This window comes from Gopherus evgoodei, chromosome 2 (genome assembly GCF_007399415.2).
Source record: "Gopherus evgoodei ecotype Sinaloan lineage chromosome 2, rGopEvg1_v1.p, whole genome shotgun sequence".
NCBI classification, from domain to species: domain Eukaryota; kingdom Metazoa; phylum Chordata; order Testudines; family Testudinidae; genus Gopherus; species Gopherus evgoodei.
The window spans coordinates 259,391,740-259,413,878 of NC_044323.1; the positions used below are offsets into that span (position 1 = coordinate 259,391,740).

Sequence of the window (22,139 nt, forward strand, 5' to 3'; positions counted from 1 at the left end):
CCGTTCGTTCTAACTGGTTCCAGGTATAGCTCATTTTTTTGCTATCAGCCTGACAGTCACGTCGCCAGGTGTTTCTTGGACGGCCTCTTTTCCGCTTGTCTTGGGGGTTCTACCGCAGTGCCTGTCTGGTGATGTTAGTTGGCTCCTTGCGTAGTGTATGTCCTATCCAACCCCACCTTCTCCTTCTGATTTCTTCCTCTGCTGGGAGTTGACAGGTCCTCTCCAAGAGGTGGATGTTACTGATGGTGTCTGGCCAGTGGATCTGGACAATCCTTCTGAGGCAGCTATTTATGAAGGTCTGGATCTTCCTGATGGTTGTTTTGGTCATCCTCCAGGTTTCAGCTCCATACAGTAGGACTGATTTCACATTGGAGTTGAACAGTCGAATTTTTATTGCCAAAGACAGCTCTCTAGAGCTCCAGATGTTCTTGAGCTGTAAGAAGGCTGCTCTTGCCTTACCAATCCTTACTTTGATGTCTGCGTCTGTGCCACCCTGCTGGTCGATGATGCTACCTAGGTAGGTGAAGGACTGCACTTCTTCCAGGGGGCTTCCATTCAGTGTGACTGGGTCATTGCTAGTGGAGTTAATCCTAAGGATCTTGGTCTTGTCCTTGTGAATGTTGAGGCCAACCTGTGATGACGTGACTGCCACTACGTTGGTTTTCTCTTGCATCTGCTGTTTACTGTGCGAAAGGAGTGCAAGGTTGTCAGCAAAGTCCAGGTCATCAAGCTGGGTCCACAACGTCCGCTGGATTCTGTTCCTACGCTTGTAGGTGGATGTCTTCATAATCCAATCGATGACGAGAAGGAAGAGAAGTGGTGACAACAAGCATCCTTGCCTGACTCGAGTTTGCACCTGGAAGCTGTTAGTAAGCTGCCCTCCATGGATCACTCTACAGTGTATACCGTCATATGAATTCTTGATCAGGTTGATCATTTTTGCTGGGATGCCGTAGTGCCGAAGGAGCTTCCAGAGGGTCTCTCGATCCATGCTATCGAATGCTTTCTCATAGTCAACAAAATTGATGTACAATGAGGAGTTCCACTCTATAGACTGCTTGACTATGATGCGAAGCGTTGCTATCTGGTCCGTGCATGATCTGTTCTGCCGGAAACCTGCTTGTTCATCTCATAGCTGTGGATCGACGGCATCCTTCATTCTCTCTAAGAGGACTCGGTTGAAGACCTTCCCTGGCATCGACAGGAGTGTGATTCCTCTATAATTGGCACAGTTGCTAAGGTCTCCTTTCTTGGGGATTTTGATGAGATATCCCTCTTTCCAGTCTACCGGAATCACTTCTTCTTCCCATATCTTCTCAAAGAGGGGGTACAGCATTTCCACTGAAGCATCCAGGTGTGCTTTCAGGGTCTCTGCTGGGATGTCATCAGATCCAGCCACTTTCCTATTCTTCATCATGGTGATGGCTTTTCTGATCTCATCTCTGGTTGGTTTATCGCAATTAATTGGGAGGTCCTCGTTAGCTGAGTTGATATCTGGTGGATTTGGTGGTGCTGGTCTGTTCAGAAGTTCCTCAAAGTGCTCCACCCATCTGTTCATCTGTTGTTCTACTCCTGTTATAGACTTTCCCTGCTTGTCTTTAACGGGATGTTCTGGCTTGCTGAACTTTCCAGACAGTCGCTTGGTAGTATCATACAGCTGTTTCATATTACCGCTGTATGCTGCCTGATCCACTTCTGCTGCCAGTTCATCCACATACTCTCTCTTGTCCTTCCTGATATTCCTCTTCACTGCTCTGTGGGATTCAGCATACACTTTTTGAGCTTTGGCCTTTGCTGCTCTAGTCCTGCTGCTGTTGACTGCTGCTTTCTTCTTCTTTCTGTCTTTATCTTGATCAAGGTCTCTGCTGTGATCCACTCTTTCTGCTGGTGTTTCTTAATTCCAAGCACTTCCTGGCATACTGACCTAAGTGTCTCTCTCACTTTCTGCCATCTGTTTAGTACACTGTCTTCCTCTTCCTCAGACCGATCCTGTAATACCGAAAACTTATTCTTCAGCCTCAGTCCAAAATCTTCCTTGGTCTTATGGTCCTTCAGAAGGCTGACGTTGTACTTCACTCTTCTGTCTGACGCATCTATCCAGTTCTTTTTCAGCTTCAGCTTCAATCTGGCCACCACTAAGTGATGGTCGGACGCCGCGTCTGCTCCTCTTCTAACTCTAATGTCCTGCAAGGATCTTCTAAACTTCTTGCTAATGCAGACATGATCGATCTGATTTTCTGTCATGCCTGCTGGTGATACCCAGGTACTCTTGTGGATCCGCTTGTGAGGAAAGATGCTACCTCCTATGACCAGGTTGTTAAGTAGACACAAATCCACAAATCTCTCTCCATTCTCACTCATCTCTCCCAGAGCGTGAGTCCCCATGACTTGTTTGTATCCTGTGTTGTCAGGTCCAATTTTGGCATTAAAGTCTCCCATAAGGATGATGATGTCTTTGTCTGGGAGAATCTCTAATATTTTCTGGAGTCTGTTATAAAAATAATCTTTGTCCTCCTCTTCGCTGTCATTAATTGGAGCATAGCACTGAACAACATTCATCTTAATCCTCTTCATTTTAGTTCTGAAAGATGCTGTGATGATCCTGGGACCATGTGCCTCCCAACCAATCAGTGCTCTCTGTGCCTGCTTGGACAACATGAAGCCTACTCCCTGTATGTGGGGTGTGTTGCTCTCTTCATGTCCTGAATACAGCAACAACTCTCCTGTCAACAGTCATCTCTGCCCCTCTTGCGTTCATCTTGTCTCGCTAATGCCTAATAGGGTCAGGTTGTTGCTCCTCATCTCTGCTGCAGCCTGCGCCGTCTTTCCTGACTCGTACATGGTCCTCACGTTCCATGTGCCTATGGTAATCCTCCTGGTTGCAAGAAGGGTAATCGGCTTAGTGGCTTCCTCACAGCTTTTACCACCCAGCGTCATGCATCTTCGAATTGAAGACCCTTCTTTTTCCAGGGTAAACGTCTCTGTTGTCTCTATTGTTGGCGTTTCTGTAGCAGGTTGATTTTTTTTATGGGGTGGAGTTGCTAGCCCCATGCCAAACCCTCCTCCTTTATCCTGACTTGGGACAGGCAGATGGCCCCAAAGGCCCTCTCTGGTGGAGTTAATTAAACCCTAGTTAAACCTTATTTGCATTTCCTATTTTCTCTGCCCAATACTGGCAAGTCCAAACAATGCTAATTAGCTGTAACAGAGAAAATAATGCAAACATGAGGTAAGTTCTTAGTTGGATTCTACGCTGCTTCTTTATAGGAGTAATGCCATAGTAAAACTAGTGGCTGCTATGCAAACGAGCAAGCCAAAGCAAAGTATGAAAAACAGTGGTTGATTGGAACAGTAAATAAAACTGTTGTTTTAATTGTTCTTGTAAGCTCGAAAGACAAGCCATAGATTTAAAAACACATTGTGTTTTAGCTCACTCACTGTTTATACTACAAGAGAGGAAGATTGCTCTGGTCAGAAGATACTGTTAGCTGATTTTGCAACTGACTCAGTGCCACACAAAAAAATACGAAGATTTTGTAGATCACGACGAATGAGCAGCAGGTTGGACCAGACAGGACTTGTTTGACTTGCTTAACTAGAGCTTGACTCCAACACGTTAAAATGTATTTCAGTCTGCTAGATGTCGCAGAAAAACTCCACCCAAACAAAGAAATCCCCACCAAATATAGTCAGATAATTTCCGGCATCTATTTTCCTTCTCCCACACCTCCACCCTGGGGAATAAGGACATCACTAGACATCTCCAGTATCCACAAAACAGAAAGGAACTCTACCCTATAATTTTCTACTCTTGTCCATAGTTTTGACCTTGGACCACTTTCTTTGAGGCTGAAATCTTATTCAGTCTCCAGGTTAGCTCATTCTAAGGCAGGGGTGGTCAACCTGTGGCTCCAGAGCCACATGCGGCTCTTCATAAGTTACCGTAATATGCAACTCCTTGCATAGGCACTGACTCCGGGGCTGGAGCTATAGATGCTAACTTTCCAGTGTGCCAGGGAATGCTCAGAGCTCAACCCCCTGATCTGTCCCAGGCCCTGCACCCACTCCACCCCTTTCCCCGAGCCTGTCATGCCCTCACTCTGCCCCCCCCTCCCCACCAGAACCTGCTGTGCACCGCGTAACAGGTGATCGTGGTGGGCAGCAGGCACTGATTGGTGAGGCTGCCGGTGGGCAGGAGGCACTGCAGGTTGGGAGTGGGGAGAGCTGATGTGAGGCTGCTGACATATTAGTGTGGCTCTTTGGCCATGTACATTGGTAAATTCTGGCTCCTTCTCAGACTCAGGTTGGCCGCCCCTATTCTAAGGGAATCTCCTGAGATCAGGCTGCCAAAAACAGTTTTGTGTTGTGATCTGTGTACTAGGACAACAAACTTCAGTTCAGATTACAAACTGGGTTTGATCCAGAATTGTGGATGTGATGAGAATGTTTTTCTTATAAAGTCACCCAACCTTCCATGTCAACACTCCTGCCTCATTACAGGTGGGATTTTCAAAAATACTCATCTGATTTTACTAATACTTACTCTGATTTTATAGACTTCATTAGGAAAATGAAAAATCACCTCTTAAATGTTATCGTACTTTTAAAAATAAAGGAAAAGAAAGGATAAGACCCAATATGGGAACCATCTATTTGCCTTAATCATACAAATAGTCCTTTTTGGCCCAATAGTTTCTTTCAGGATAATTAAAACATAAGGATTTGGGATGAAATCCTTACCCTATTGAACTTAATGGGAGTGTTCACACTGACTTCAGTAGAGCCAGCATTTCACCATTTATTTTTCCAAAAAAAGCTACTGAAGGATTGTACCCTTAGGCCCTCAAGTGATTTTAAGGTGGCATCATAATGCCTTTTTAGAAATGAGCAATAATTTGTAGTGAGTAATTTATTGAATGAACTGGCTTTTTTCTGTTCAAATTTTGACTTTCTAATATTTGTTACACACAACTACTGGTATAATCATTTTTATGAATAATTCTTGGTCTATAGATTGTTTGAGCAGTTTATTGCCAGCATTTGTTATTCAAAATTCAAGCTGTTACGTAGTTTTGACTGGACATGTAGGTTGCAAGGTATTGTTTTTGTCCTCCAATAATAATGCCCTGTCTATATTCAAAGCTCTACTGCTGTAGCTAAAATAATTTTAAAATCAATTTAGCTAAACCAATGCAAACTTTTAGCAGACATTCTTAAATCGATTTAAATCTGGTTTATATTGATTTGAGCTTAATTGGCTAGTAACTTTGAATATAGACTCAGGTTTGTGCAAATATTTATGCGCCTGATTCTCATCTCATGCTGATTTTTACATGATTGAAATCCCATTTAATTGGAGAGAACTAAGCCTTATTTAAACTGGGGAAAGAGGAGAATCAAGCCCCACAAGTTCAACATTTTCTGTATTTGAACATTATAATATTTACTAAAAAATTTACAGTTTCAGTGAATGTTCCTACCAGTGAATGCCTTTATGAACTAAAAAGGCATGTGAGCAGAGCTGAAATTGAAATACCAAGCTTTTAAGTGCCTTATGAATAGCTGTTCATCGAGGGAACTACCTTTTACTTGATTAATTAATTAATCCTGCTGTGAAATAGGACAACTAAGTAAATATTATCCTATGTGAAAAAGTATATCATATAATGGCTTTATACACTATTTAAGATATAAAATATTATTTATAAAACCAGCAAGTTTTTGTCTCTAAGCTTTTCTAGCTTTTACTTTTCCTAGGACTTCTGTGCTTGCAGACTATATCTTGCCAGATGTGCCACACCATTTGCTACCATTAGCTTAAATTCTGATGGTTGGTGTCATTTTCTGGCACCATGTATCTGTCTTCACTATGCAATGTTTTCTTCACTGACAAATCCACCAGTTTAAAATTCAGTTCATTACAGCCTCATGAAGTATCTATTTTAAGCTTGAAGAATTGAGTGTCTGTCTAATTCCTACTTCTGTGGCATTACAGGGCAAATGTTGATGTTTCTCTGGAGAACTTCAAATGACAGCAACAAAATGAAACACAGAAATGGCCAACAGATGTTGGTGTGATACTGACAGGGCTCAGAAATTGCAATAATGGTTGGGAAAGGGGGTGCAGGTTACAGTTGACAGGTTTGGTTGGGAAAAATCCTAAGGCATATACATTAATTTTTCCTGCCATGTACTTAATGCCAAAACCAAAGCTGGAGGATGCTGTTTAACTGAGCAGAAATCTCACAAGTGCCCTTTTATAGTCCTGATCAGGATTGTAAATCTTGTATAGGTAAAACTGGTACAATGCACTTATGTAATAGATGCATTTGTCTCTAAGGAGCTGTAGACTAGTTACATATTTCTGCCAACCATCCCTCTTTACGAGACAATAAATGTTCTTGTTTGTTGTTCTCAGCCATACCCCATTGGCCACCCAGGACTCTTTATATCCCTGAATTCAATAGCGTTGGCCTTTTCCCCTAGTCGGATGGCATTTCAGCCGTCTGCGGGTGGGGGCGGGGCCAGGGCCGATTGGAAAAAGTTAATGTGCGTGGAGGGCAGAGAGCTCTGATGGGGCCTCGCTCGGGCCTGCGGGCTCCTGGACCATCAGGTCTCCTCCCAGCTCAGCTCAGCTGCCTGCAGCCAGCCCTGGGCAGACCTTTTCTCAGCTCTCCCCAGCTAGCTCCGTGCTGCCTGGAGTTAAGCAGGGGCCTTACCTGAGCGCGCCTCTTCCAATGGCAGCTCACCTGAGAGCCACCTCCACCCAATCAGCTCGCAGCTCGTCCCTCTGCCTTGTATCCTTGAGTGAAAGAATCCAGCTCCTCTCGAGAAAGTTACCTGTGGGCGCCTAGGTCTGCTGCTTTCCGCTCTGTGCCTCCCACTGCCCCAGCACCGCGGGAGAGAACCCAGCACCCAGCCTCTGCCCACATGTGAGGGGGGAGGGGGCTCTACCTGTCCTACTTCTGGGGCTGGCGGAGGGGGGGAGAGGGAGGAAAGCAGAATTACCAGTAGCTCTGGTTCTGCCGTCCCGGGCGCTCACACACACCTTCACCTGCACAGACTTGAAAGTCCAGTTTCACCAGAGAGACTGAGGCAGCAGGAAAAGGGGAGAGAGTTCATTGGATCAAACATGTCACAAGAGACGGACAAGTAAGTGATCACAGACATCCTGCTGCTCCTGCCGCTTTGGGCTGATCAGACCAACTGGTTTGTTGTGTTTTGGTGGTGGTGGCTCTGGACCTGCTGGGATTACGATTCTGCCTCGATAAAAGGCACTAGACTGAGAAGGTTGAATAAATCCCAGGGCTGCTGAGCACAAAGCTGCAGTTTAGCGTTTCTCCTCTCGCTTTTTTTAATTCGTGTTCCCTTTTCGCTGAGCTTTCTTCCGTGTGGGGGACTCTTTCTTTTCGCTCTAGAGCAGACCAGCGCCTTCCACCGGCCTCAGGCCCGGGCCGAAAAGTGGCTCTTGGCTTTTGTGTGAATGCAACAAAGAGCTTTTATATTGGATCACAAACGGCCATCTTCTTCCCCCTTCTCCTTGCACTGGTGCGTGTGGCCGAGAGCAGGAGGGGGGAGCTCTGAATCTCTCCTGGGGAGTGGCTGGGGAGAGACCCCACTCCAGCTCCTGGCTCGGGACGTTGTGAGGCAGGGGGTGTTTGCAAAGTGGCTTTTGTGGGATTTTGTTTCTTCCCAACGGGAATCAGGGAGTCCAGGCACAATCTTGTCTGACCGTTGTTTTCTGGGCTGCTTGTCACTTTTAATTACTACCTACATAGATCTATTTTTCAGTCTCTAGAAGCTGACATTGTTTTTAACCAGGACGCCTTTGCAGCGCCTAGGCCTCCCGCATCCGCCTGCGTGCGACCCCAGGGGTTACAAAGTAACTTTTACAGCCAATTGCCCCAAGAAGCGCCACAATTATTATTATTTTTAACCTGTGCGGAATTAAAACAAACCTGTCCACGTGTATTTAACGCAAGGACATTTAGACCCCCCGGTGACAGGCACGTCAGCATGCCCCGGTTCTTGTGAAACGTGAGAACAAATCCCGAAGGACGAACTTTGAAAAAGTTTCATCGAACTAACTTGTTACGCGTGGGTTTCGAAGGCCACGAGACGGCAGCGTGTGTGCTGGGGGCTGGTGTGTGCGCGGATGTCGAGTACCTGCCTGGGCTGCAGCCTCCGCTCGCCCGGGCCCTGCCTCTCCCCCAGTGTGCGGGGCAGAGGCGTGGATCTCTCGGGGAGTTGCTTTTCCCCTGGGGATTATATGACTCCTTTCAGCGGCTTGAAAGCCCGCCGGCTCCATGCAGCTTTGTCTGGTGACTTCGGATCAGGCAGCAGCCGGCGGCGCCGCAGAGCCCGCCGACGCAGGGGAAGGGGCCAGGCGACTGCAGGAGGCTGGGGCTGGGGAGCAGGAGCCGATTCTGCGCTGGCCAGAATGTACCTTCTCCTTCCGGGCATGTGTGTCGCGCTGGGAAAGTCACCTCTCGCTGAAGTGGCGGCCCTTCCCCTGCCCAGCCAGCGCGGCTGGCTCAGGCTCGGGGGCGGGTTTGGATCCGAATGGAGGGACGTTTGGGGGTGGGGAGGGACATCAGGGCCTGGGACCCAAAGGAGAGAGGGCTCAGGAATGGAGGGACTTAAGCCATGAGGACGAGAGCAGCTGGAAAGGGGCACCAGGGGAAGGATGGGTGGGCAGGGCAGGGCAGGGGTGAGGGAAAGCTGGGGTAGGACTAGTGATGGGGGGGGTGGGGTGGCACCCACGTTGTGCGGATGACGGGAGAGAATGAGCCAGGAGGAGGGTGTGGCTGGAGCGATGCCAGGCCAGAGGGAGGTGTGTCTGTGGGGGTGTCAGATATCGGGCCCCCGGGGAGCGGAGGTGGAACTTACAATGTGAGGACACCTCGGGCAAGGCTTGTCAGTGTGGACAGAGGGAGGGACAGATTTGAGAGACGTTGAATTGGAAAAACCCACCGGACTCGGCGACAGGCTGCCTGACTGGGGTGGAAGAGGAGACTAGCAGCGCTGGTGGCTTAGACAGAGCGGGGGAAGAAGGGACGGTTTAGAGGGGAGAGGTGACAAATTTACTCTTGGCCACTTCGATCATCGCCTAGCAGGAGGATCCTGGAACGGTAAATGGCGAGGAGCCATTTGAAAAGGGGAGGGATTGTAGTGGAGATGGAGATTTGGGAGTCACCAGAGCACAGATGGGAACTGAAGCCAAGGGAGCAGATGAGGTCAGTAGTGTAAGCTAAGGGATAAGTATAGAGAGAGGCAAGGACAGAGCCCTGAGCGATGCTGGTGCTGAGGGAGGAGCAGCTGAAAGAGAAACGATAGAATTGAGTGGGGAACCAGATGACTACAATGTTCTGAAAGCTCAGGAACAAGAGAGAGTGAATGACTCTATTAAAAAACAATGGGTATGTTAAGGAAGATGAGAAGGGAGCAGAGGCTGTTAGGCTTGACAGAGAGAATGATCTTCGTGATAGTGATTTCACTGGAGTAGAGGGGCAGAGCCAAGTTTCAGTGGATCCAGAAGAAAATTGGAGTGGGAAAGTCAGGTGAGGTGAGGGACAAGTCTACCTGCTCCAGAAGCTCCGAGACAAAGGAAAGGAAGATAGTGGAGTAGGTGCAGAAGTGTGCACTTGTCATTACTGTTGCCTGAGAAGTTGCAGGGGTCATGTACCTCTCAGACATCAACATCTGTCCTCTGCAAGTGTGCCTGTGAAAGATCCTTGGGGAAGGGAAGGGAGGATTTGAAGAGGAAATAAAATGTGGAAAAACGTCACCGGTCTTTGTAGACATAGGTGTGTGAAGCAAGAAGGAAAAGTAAAGTTGTTTATCAAGAATAATGGCAGGGTTGAATAAAGAATTTGTGTGTATGTGTGTGTGAAGGAAGTCTGTTAATTTTGTTTTAATATGTTCAGTATGTAATTGTATCTAATTAAAACCTAACCTGTAGCGTTATCTCCATGTGGCATCTCCCTTTACTTTATACATCTAAATCTTTATATCTGTCTATCTATCTGTATCTCTCTATATATCTCCTAAGGGCAAAACAAGATACAGATGTTCATTATTATGATGTCAATTAATTCCTGTCAGTTTAATTGGACATTTTTTGGTTATGTAATATTAATATGTTGGGATAAGATACCTATGAAAAGATGCACTATTCCTTCATCTGTGTAGCGGGGATGAGGAAGTTAAATCCTAGTGAGGAAAATAGAAAGATGCATAAACTCTGGCAAATGAAGTGTAAAAATATAATTTGGAAGGCCAAAAAAGAATTTGAAGAGCAGCTAGCCAAAGACTCAAAAAGTAATAGTAATTTTTTTTTAAGTACATCAGAAGCAGGAAGCCTACTAAATAACCAATGGGGCCCCTGGATGATGGCGATGCTAAAGGAGCACTGAAGGATGATACGGCCATTGCGAAGAAACTAAATGAATTATTTGCATCGGTCTTCGCAGTTGAGAATGTGAGGGAGATTCCCAAACCTGAGCCATTCTTTTTAGGTGACAAATCTGAGGCCAGGTCTACACTGGGGGGGTGGGGGGGGAGAGGGATCGATCTAAGCTATGCAATGTACTTAGATCTATTTACCGCGGTGTCTTCACTGCAGTAGGTTAACTGCTGATGCTCCCCTGTTGACTCCACCTACACTTCTCGCTCCGGTGGAGTACCAGAGTTGATGGGAGAGGGCTCAGCAGTTGATTTATTGCGTCTTCACTAGACACATAAATCGACCCCTGCTGGATCGATCGCTCCAGAGGTAAGTGTAGACATGCCCTGAAGAACTGTCCCAGATTGAGATATCATTAGAGGAGGTTTTGGAACAAATTGATAAACTAAACAGTAATAAGTCACCAGGACCAGATGGTATTCACCCAAGAGTTCTGAAGGAACACAAATGTAAAATTGCAGGACTACTAACTGTAGTCTGTAACCTATCATTTAACTCAGCTTCTGTACCAAATGACTGGAGGATAGCTAATGTGACTCCAGTTTCTGAAAAGGGCTTCAAACTGGTTGAAACTATAGTTAAGAACAAAATTCTCCAACACATAGATGAACATAATTTATTAGGGAATAGGCAATATGGTTTTTGTAAAGGGAAATCGTGTCTCACCAATCTAGTAGAATTCTTTGAGGGGGTCAACAAGCAGATGGACAAGGTAGAACTAGTGGATATAGTGTATATAGATTTTCAAAAAGCCTTTGACAAGGACCCTCACCAAAGGTTCTTAAGCAAAATAAGCAATCACGGGATAAGAGGGAAGGTTCTCTCATGGATTGGTAACTGGTTAAAAGATAGGAAACAAAGGGTAGCAATAAATGGTTAGTTTTCAGAATGGCGAGAGGTAAATAGTGGTGTCTCACATGGGTCTGTACTGGGCCCAGTCCTATTCAACATATTCATAAATGATCTGGAAAAGGGGGGTAAACAATGAGGTAGCAAAATTTGCAGATGATACAAAACTCCTCAAGACAGTTAAGTCCCAGGCAGATTGTGAAGAGCTACAAAAGGATTTCTCAAAACTGGGTGACTAGGCAACAAAATGGCAGATGAAATTCAGTGTTGATAAATGCAAAGTAATGTACATTGGAAAATATAATCCCAACTATACATATAAAATGATGGGGTCCAAATTAGCTGTTACCACTCAAGAAAGAGATCTTGGAGTCATTATGGATAGTTCTCTGAAAACATCCACTCAATGTGCAGCGGCAGTCAAAAAAGCGAACAGAATGTTGGCTATTATTAAGAAAGAGATAGATAAGATAGAAAATATATTGCCTCTATATAAATCGATGGTACGTATGCCCACATTCTGAATACTGCGTGCAGATGTGGTTGCCCCATCTCAAAAAAGATATATTGGAATTGGAAAAGTTTTAGAAAAGGGCAATACAAATTATTAGGGGTATGGAGCGTCTGCCATATAAGGAGAGATTAATAAGAATGGGACTTTTCAACTTGGAAAAAAGACGACTAAGGGGAGATATGATAGAGGTCTATAAAATCTTAACTGGTGTGGCGAAAGTAAATAAGGAAGTGTTAGTTACTCCTGCTCATAACACAAGAGCTAGGGGTCACCAAATTAAATTAATAGGCAGCAGGTTTAAAACAAAAGGAAGTATTTTTTCACACAACACAGTCAACCTGTTGAACTCCTTGTCAGAGGATGTTGTGACAGCCAAGACTATAACAGGATTCAAAAAAGAACTAGATAAGTTCATGGAGGATAGGTCTATGAATGGCTATTAGCCAGGATTGGCAGAGATGGTGTCCCTAGCCTCTGTTTGCCAGAAGCTGGGAATGGGCAACAGGGGATGGATCACTTGGTGATTACCTGTTCTGTTCTTTCCTTCTTGGGCACCTGGCATTGGCCACTGTTGGAAGACAAGATACTGGTCTAGATGGACATTTGATCTGACTCAGTATGGCCATTCTTATGTTCTTATGTGCAGGATTTGCATGGCCCATGCATAGGGTCTACAGAATCGCTGCAGCACAGCTCTATGGGCACCCCATGCACCTCAGTGTTCAATTGAGTTTAGTGGAAGAAGCAGATCCAGTGGTTTCACAACTATTCTATGTGGCTCCAGTGGCTATTCTCTCTTAAGGGAAGGTTTATATCAGCAGTCAGGTGACAACAGTAAATAAACAGTTATTTGATTTTAACACTGAACATGAAACTTTTTTATAAGAAGAAAAAAACCCAGTATTATTCCTGAAGATATTTTCTCTCTCTCTCTGGTTCATTGTACCCTTCTGCCTCGATCCTGTCCTTCCTGGCTTCCTTCTGCAGCAGACGTGGGCAAACTGCAGCCCACGGGCCACATCCGGCCTGTGGGACCATTCTTCCCAGCCCCTGAGCTCCCAGCCGGGGAGCCTAGTCCCTGGCCCCTCCCCAAGTGTTCCCCCTCCCCCGCAGCCGAGCCACACTCTGGCCCGCTGCTCCCTCTGGGCAGTGTGAGGAGCGCAGCTGGCTCTGGCCGGGTGTCGCAGCTGCGAACTCCTGCTGCTGGTAAGGGGGCGGGAGCAGGGGGGTTGAGTAAGGGAGCAGATGGTCCTGGGGGGCAGTCAGGGAGAAGGGGGAGATTGGATGGGGCGGAGGTTCTAGGGGGGCAGTCAGGAGATGAGGAACAGGGAGGGTTGGGAGTGAGAGTCCCGGGGGGCTTGTCAGGGGGCAGGAATTTGGATAGTGGTTGGGAGGGCAGTCAGGGGACAGGGAGTAGGGGGTGTGGGATTCCAGAGGGCAGTTAGGGGCAGGGGTACTGGGAGGGGGTGGTCAGAGGTTGAGGAGCAGAGGGCAGCTGGATAGGGGGTAGGAGTTCCGGGGGGGACTGTCAGGGGGTAGGGGTATGGATAGGGGTCGTGGCAGTCAGGGGACAGAGAGCAGGGGGGTTGGATAGGGGGCGAGGGTCCCGGGAGGGGGCAGTTAGGGGACAAGGAGCGGTGGAGGGTTGGATGGTTTGGGGGTTCTGAGGGGGGTGGGAAGTGGGAGGGGATGGATAGGAAGCGGAGGCCAGGCTGTTTGGGGAGGCACAGCCTTCCATACCTTGTTCGCCATACAGTTGCGCAACCCCAGTGTGGTCCTTGGGCCAAAAAGTTTGCCCACCCCTGTTCTACAGATTTAAAGAAACAGTACACATACTTGTACCAGCCAGAAGGGCCAACAGCAGTGGTTGCTGTGTGGCCTGGGTGGGGGGATTTTTGTTCCCCCAGCTGCCATGAAGCACCCCTTTGCATAGTGTCTTTATTTGCACTGTGCACAGATTCCAGGATTTTCCTCTAATTAATAAATTAAAACCTTTTAGTATTAATATTTTCTCGCTGTAGAATATATAACTTAATATATAATTCCTAGATCTTCAGACCAGTGATATTAAGTGCACTAGTGATACTGAATAATACTGGTCTCAGTTTTCATGAGATGTAACTGGTTCATAGGGGCAGGTTCATTGTTGCCCTACTACTCCATAGCCAGTGCAGGAGGGCTGTAGGCCAAATATAAGGCAGGCATGATGAATACAATTAGTGCAGTGTCCCCTTTGACCAGGCACACAGTCCCTACTAGAAAGGGCCTGGGGCAGGTGGAGGCAGAGCTGGGTCCTTAGTTATTGCCCTCTGCCCAAAGCCCATAAGGATTGTGGCACTAGACTGGGATCTGATACCGCCCCAGCAGCCCTTGAACTGGGGAGACAAGCTGCCTCCCCTCTGTCTTTGAGCCAGCACTAGTGCTGTGGCAGACTGATGGTGTATAGTTTAGTATTTCATGGTTTGGATGTCTGAAGCCTTCCTTGCACTCTTTACAGCTTAGCAGAAAGACCTTCTCATGTTCCTTCCTGAGTGACTATATCTAAAGGTATTTTGTTTTATTTGTTCCCTTTGCCAGAGTTAAGTTAAGAAGTTTAACAGTATGATTATCTGAGCCTTTATTTCTGATCTGCTGAATCTCTCTCCTGGCAAGTTGTAATCCTTTCCATATAAGGCCCAAGTCTTAAATTGGTCTTGAGCTGTTACAGTAAAGCCTTAGAGTTACGAACACCTTGGCAATGGAGGTTTTGTTCGCAACTCTGAAATGTTCATAACTCTGAACAAAACATTATGGTTTTTCTTTCAGAAGTTTACTATTGAACATTGGCTTAATACTCCTTTGAAACTTCACTATTCAGAAGAGAAATGCTGCTTTTAACCATAAGAATTTAAATGAAACAAGTGCATCTTAATGCGCCCGTGTCCTGGATTCCGGGAAAGCACCTGCCAAAATGCCACCGAATTTCAGCGGCATTTCAGTGGGGACGCCTCTTGATGACGACGCTTGTCGCCGACAAGTAATGTCATCGAGAGGCGTCGCCCCCGAATTTCGGCGGCGAAGCCTCTTGATGACGCCTTTTGCTGTCAACAAGTGACATCATCAAGAGGCGTTGCTCCCGAATTTCGGCGGGGATGCCTCTCGATTACATCTCTTGTTGACGGCAAGCAGTGTCATCAAGAGGCGTCGCCACCGAAATGCTGCCAAAATTCGGTGGCATTTCAGAGGGTGCTCCACCACCGCAGTGGTCCTTCGGCTGGTGCCTGCCAGCCAAAAAGGTTGGGGACCACTGTTCTACTGTATAAGATTACCCATTATTCAGCTATTAAATATTTATTTAGGCCATATGTTCAAAGGTATCCACTAGTTTTGAATGCCTCAAATGCCCCTGCGTAAGGCATCGTTGGGCCTGATTTTCAAGTGGTGAGCATCCAGCAACTCCAAGAGAAGCTAATGGGAAGTGCAAGTGTTCAATACCTGCATTTTTCAAAATGTTGCTCTTATCTATTTCAATGTCCCTTGCAAAGTGTCTGACTTTGTGTCAGGGAAGCAAGCAGATGAGTGGTTGCTATTCTGAGGAATGTACAGGATTTTCAAACATAGATTTGCTTACTAAGAATAAAGTTAGCTAATAAACACATTATGATTAAGGTTGCGTGTTTGTCATGGAAGTCACGGATTTCTGCTCTCTCTGCACTGGGAAAGGGTTGTGGAGGCAGGCCAGCGGGGATGTGCTCTTACCCTAGCCACATTAAAAAGCCCATCACCATTGCTATGGATGGGGCATCCGAATGTGAGATCACCTGAAACCAGTTGACACTAGGTGTCTTTTGAAAAATATCAATTCAGTGCACTATTGGAGAGTCCTTTGCTTGTATTCTCTTGCAGTTATGGAGAAGATGGTCTGGGCTGTCTTATATTGCTCAAAATAAAACTTCCAGACATTCACCAAGATTCTGGGATTCACCACTGTATGAATCTGTTAGCTTAGTAATGCCCCTCTGCAGGAGCGCCACCAGCTATTTTGGTGCCAGAGGCAGCGAAAGGTCCCGCCCCCAAAATACCGCCGATGACCGGGGTGGCCGAAGATTCGGCTGCCACCCCCCAAATGTTAGCGCCCCAGGTGATCACCTAATAAGTTGTGCCGGCCTGCCCCTCTGAAAAAGCAGTGGCTAAATACGATTTGTGAGTAATGGTAGATAATCAGCTGAACATGAGCTCCCAGAGTGACACCCCAAAAGGGGTAATGCAATCCTTGTATGCATAAACAAGCAAATCTTGAATACAGACGTTATTTTACCTTTGTATTTGGTACTGGTATGACCATGCTGGAATACCGTGTCCAGTTCTGGTGTTCACAATTCAAGAAGGATGTTGATAAATGGAGGGGGTTTAGAGAAGAACCATAACAATGATAAAGGATTAGAACTGTTGTTGTAGTTGAGTTGGTCCCAGGATATTAGAGAGACAAAGTAGGCAAGGTCATATCTTTTGTTGGACCAACTTCTGTTGGTGAGAGAGACACAGAGCTCTGTGTAAGCTCAAAAGCTTGTCTCTCTCACCAACAGAAGTTGGTTCAATAAAAGATATTACCTCAGGGCTGGTCTACACTATGGGGGAAAATCGATCTCAGATACGCAACTTCAGCTGCGTGAATAACGTAGCTGAAGTCGAAGTATCTAAGATTGAATTACTCACCATCCTCACGGTGCGGAATCGATGTCCACGGCACCCCATGTCGACTCCGCAACTCCATTCGGGTTGGCGGAGTTCCGGAATCGATATAAGCGCGTTCGAGGATCCATATATTGCGTCTAGATGAGACGCGATATATCGATCCCCGAGCAATCGATTGCTACCCGCCGCTACAGCGGGTAGTAAAGACGTAGCCTCAGCCACCTTGTCTCTCTAAAGGAATAGAAAACATGCCTGAAAGCGATAGACTCAAAGAGCTCAATCTATTTAGTTTAAAATAGAGAAGGTTAAGCTGTGACTTGATTGCAGTCTATAAGTACTTACACAGGAAACAGCTCTTTGGTCGTTGGCTCTTCAATATAACAGAGATATGTCTAACAATCCAATGGCTGGAAATGGAAGTGAGACAAATAAGGCATACATTTTTAACAGTGAGAGTAATTAAGCATTGGAACATTTACCAAAGGTTATTCTGGAATCTCTATCACTGGCAACTTAAAAATAAACATTAGATGTTTTTCTAAAAGATACTCTATAGGAATTATTGTGAGGACATGCTATGGTCTGTGCTACACAGGAGGTCGGACTTGATAATCACAGTGGTCCCTTTTGGCTTTGGAATCTAAATCATAGGCTTCTAATCAATGTCTGGAAGAATAACAGCTAATCAGCAGAGAACAGCTAACAGCAATAAGTAACTAGCTCTGACCTCCCAACAGATTCGGTACACTATCCTTCTTGTCTCTAATGATATCAAATATGTAAAGAGGAAGATAAATCTTCCTTCTGAAAGAATTACTAATTAAACCATATTAAGAGTGTTTGAACTGTGGAGAAATCAAATATTGCAACATCTTATATGCCTAATAACTATTGCCTCAAATAAGAGACTCACTCACAGACTTGCTATTTTCCCTAGTAGTAGTAGAATGCAATTCTGTCCCTAGTATTGAAGAATTTATCTATTTTATGTTTGGAATAAACTAAGATTTTATGATAATATGCTTTTTCCATTGTGAGAAGTCATGGCTCGAAAGAGGTTAGGACTCTTGCATTTGTGCTTTCCATATGATTGTTGCATCTTCAGAATAGAAAGTCTCTTTAGAGAGCTGGATTGCTGATGCTATAATTATTGCATTCCTATTAACTTCAGTGAGAGTGCTGAGTGAACCAGGGCTGCAGGAACAAGCCCTACAATTCAACAAGTCCAAGAAGCTTTGTCATTGCTACTTGGAGATTAAAGAAGTGCTGTGGGGCCACCTGCACAGAGAGATCTCAATTTCGTATATTTCTTGTCAAAAGAATCAAAATACAGAGACAGACCTGGATATAGGTCCTGATACAAAGCCTTTTAAAATAAATGGAAATATTCCTGTTGACTTCATTAGGCCTTGAACCAAGCCCATGGTACAAATCCAGAAAGTCCTCCTTTTTTTTGAAGATATGCCACATAATATTGTCCTACTTAATACAGGGAAACCTTCCTTCTGTAACTACCCAAAGGTCAACAAAAATTGGTTGCGTAACAGAAATTGTTTTTAACTAAGTCAAACAAAACTGTATTTGAAACTACAGAGATACTTTAAAGTCTTTGCTTAAGACAGGAAACTGATTATTAGAGGTGGACCTTAGTTCAGATTTTACTGTATATTCTTTATCTTTCTTTCTGTGTCAAATACTTTTCTGTAGCTGTCTTTGACACATTTAAGAACATATCCATGTTCACAATATACTTTACTTTCCCTCAGAGATTATTGTAGGCAATATAATTGCTTTTAGTCATTCAGCATGTTTGATCTTGTTGAGATTTGTCGTTATATTGAAAAAGAAAAATTTACCTAGAATTACAAAAGAGTCCCAAACTAGCACTCCTTAGTAGGCAAATGCCCATTGCCTTCAATGGGAGTGTTGTTTGATTGAGGAAGAACTGTCGATTGGGCCAGAGGTCTGGTATCTTCTTACCTGTAATTTCCAAGTAGTCTAAACACTTGTATTTTACTCTACTTTGAAGTTATTTGTGTACAGTACATGTTTGCAGGGTTGGGGTGAAGTGTATTGTAAGGACTTTATGTCTTCCTCTGAAGCTTTAGTATTGTCCATTACTAGAGACAAACCATCTGACTAGAGAGACCATTTTCTTATTTGAGTATGAAAATTCTTATGCTTCTTTATAACTTTGGACACTGCCATCTAATTGAGGCCCGGATTTTACTGGCTATTAAACTGTAATTTCTGGGACAAGTTCTCTGGATTCCAACATATCTATTAAATAAATCAAAAAGTCACAGGGAGACAATGATATATTTTATTCTTCACCTCCTGCCCACAAAAATATATTGTGGGTAGAGTTTGGGCTGACCTAGAATTCTCAATTCAAATGTCTTCAAGTTCTAGGGAAGTCAAGACAATGATCAGAATTTTGTGGCTTATGGTTATTTCTGTAATGAGCACAAGTAGAACTTCAGTTTCAAACACTCTCAAACTTGGAGAAAATTTAGATCTGGATCTTAAAGTTGTGAACTGGACCTATCACAAAAGAGATTTTTTGTTGTCATTTACCCACACTCTCAAATTTGTTCAGGATGTGTCCTCCCTTTAAGCTACATGTCACTCAAGCAGGGCTTCCCTTGCATCTTAACTAAGGCCCCAGTCACAGACAAAGTTGTACAGGGTTTAACTAAATATGTGATTTTTATACTGATTTAATTAAACCCATGCAACTTGTGTGTTGATCCTGGATTTAAATCTAGTTTATATCAGCTTCACATGTCTGTAAAATTTACAAGTACAAGCTAAACTGATCTAATCAGTTGTAAAATGATGTATGAGAATCCACACACAAAAATTGCACTGGTTTAACTAAACCAAATTAAATTAAACTGGCACAATGTCTGTGTTGAGACAAGCCCTCGTTTAGTATCTTTTCACACTTCTATATAGTGGCATGTTGCCTGCAGCCTAGAAGTTCGGTGACTTATTTAACAGCTGCTACAAGCTGCCACATAGATCATATCCAGTTCTGAGCTTGTGTCTCAGCCTACTTGCATCATATTCAGAGGGGTAGCAGTGTTAGTCTGGATCTGTAAAAGCAGCAAAGAGTCCTGTGGCACCTTATAGACTAACAGACAAAGTGGGTATTCACCCACGAAAGCTCATGCTCCAAAGCGTCTGTTAGTCTATAAGGTGCCACAGGACTCTTTGTTGCTTTTGCATCATATTGTATCAGTTGAATCAAATATTTATTTGAAATGCAGTTGTAAAAGTGACAGGTTTGTTGATCTACACATTTACTCATCCATCTAGAAAGCAACTACACAACAGCACATAACAAGAATCAGCATATCAGAGAGAAACTCTCAATAAGGGCACGTCAGTACTTGAAACTTGTTGCAACTTTTGTGTATCCGCATTAAGTGATCTACAGTAATTGATCCAAAATAACTGTTGTGCAAGCAGTTTGTATACACCACACTGTTATCCTGCAGTTAAGGTGCTTTCACCTTGTGTTCTTGCAGCCACACAGCATTGTTTTGTTTCTAAATAAATGCTCAGCAGTCTGGCCAGCCATCCCATGATGCATTGCTCTGTAGCTGTGCTGTATGCATTCTGGGATTTTTTGCACTGTGCGTTGTGGGTATCTATTGGCAGGCAATGGAACTGTGGGGCTGAGGGACAAATTAAATAATTACCATGATTCCTCTTATTTCATCCCATCATCCATCTGGCTTTTGCAAGCTAGCCAGCACCATTTTCAAAGCACTGTCAGGCATGATAGAGGATACATATGAGAGCACTATATTCATCATCATCTAAATTCATCCAGCATTCTTTAGAACCAAGGTAGTAGAGGCCCTGTTAAGGAGGGTGACATTGAATACACACTTTTCCTAGATCTCTTCCTGGGGTGGCTTCTCTTGACGGAGAGCTGCTTTTGGGCGCAGACAGATAGCACTTACTGGTGAGACAGGATAGTGATGCAGACCTGGGATGATTAACAGCAGTGGCAGACCTTCAAGATATCAAAAGTCACTTTCCTAGACATTTGTACAGAGCTGGAGCTGCAGTGGCAGAACACCGACGTGAGAGCTCTTATCAGCGTGGAGACGCACACGGCCACTGCTGTCTGGAAGCTCACAACTAATGATTGCTACTGGTCAGTAGCTAAGCAGTTTGGTGTTGTTAAATCAACTGTCTGGGCCATTGTCATGGAGATGTGTAGGGTCCTGGGCAACAGTCTGGGCTATGCACTGGAGGTTATTAATGGATTTGCGTGGTTTGGGGTTCCCAAATTGTGCTGTGCACATTGATAGGACCTGTGTGCTTATTCTTTGCCTCCTCACCCTCCAGCCGTGGAGTTAATCAACAGGAAGGGATATTTCTTGATAGTGCCACAAAGTCTAGTTGATCACTGTCAACAATTCGCTACTATTGACACTGGATGGTCTGGAAAGGTCCATAATGCCAGGATCTTTAGAATCTCTGGAGTTTTTTCCTGCAATAAGAAATTGAATTTTTGCTCCCATGGTCTCAATGGACATTGATGGTGTTTGCAGTGTCATTGTAGCCATATTGGTCCTGGGATATGAGAGAGTCCAGGTAATATCTTTTATTGGACCAACTTCTGTTGGTGCACGGGACCCGATTCGACCAGTCATTCTAGAGACTCAGCTTTACCACATGCTCCCCTGACTTTTGAAGCCTTTTACTCTACACTTGGATAGGAGAGAGGAACTGTTTAACTATACTGTGACAGAGTGCACTGACTGCTGGTGGTGCCTCTTCATGATCTTCCCGGGAATTAGCTCTGCCAGGTACTGTGCCGTCCTTCCAGTGGTGTCTTCACCCATCCTGTCTCATCCTGAGGCCCCTCTTGCTCCAGGAACTGCAGCCTCCCCTTTGTGACTCGGGTCTCCAACCAGGTCATTAGGTGGTTTCCCTTTCTGGGGTTAGGAAAGTCTCTTTTCATAATTGGCTCAGGTAGTTTTCCTGTTCACTGCCTTGCCAGTGCCACTTCCCTAATGGCTGGTTGGGGAACCCAGGCCCAACCTCTACTCTGGCTTCCGGCTCAGGGACCCTGTATTCAGCAGTCAAAGCCTGTTCCACTCCATACCTTGCTGCATTTCCCTGAGCCCTTTCCTAACCTTCTGGTTCGCCCTTCCTTCTCTGGATCTGTCAGCTTCACCACTCCCTCCTCCTTGGAAGCAAGTGCAGGCTACATGTCTCTGCAGCCTCCAAACACTCCTCCCTCCTTCCAGGGAGTGACTGCAGCCTTTCTCATTAGCCCTTTTCTGTTGCCTACTTCCTGGCTTCATAAAGTCAGGACAGCTCCTCCTCCAGCTGGACTTCATCAGCAAATTAGGCCTTAGCACTTCTTGGCTCTCTTCCAGGTGTGGCTTATACATTAATTGGCCTAATTTACCCCATCAGGCCTTTTGTGGGGTGGACACCCCATCACTTATACCTTGAGTGTTGCAGAATGACAGTGGAGTGTGCATTTGGGAGTTGATAGATAGATAGAGGGGTTTGATGTCAACGCTAGAGGCTGGTGAGAAATAGCTGCTACTTATGACAGCTGCTTGCTGTGTTTTTGAACAGCCTTTGTGAGAGCAAGGGAGAGAG

General features: G+C 45.1%; 1 protein-coding gene across 5 annotated transcripts in view; it reads left to right on the forward strand.

Annotated features, from left to right (window-relative positions):
* GRHL2 (grainyhead like transcription factor 2) overlaps positions 1–22,139 on the forward strand; it is a 144,363-nt gene that overhangs the window by 27,921 nt on the left and 94,303 nt on the right. The window contains exon 1 of one of the 5 annotated variants that reach the window (XM_030553606.1): positions 7,004–7,152. The exons of the other annotated variants lie outside the window; for them this stretch is intronic. Within the exon in view, the coding sequence (XP_030409466.1) occupies positions 7,133–7,152 (20 nt within the window). The 5' untranslated portion in view covers positions 7,004–7,132. Of the gene's footprint in view, positions 1–7,003; positions 7,153–22,139 lie in introns of those variants that run through there. 5 annotated transcript variants of the gene reach the window in all.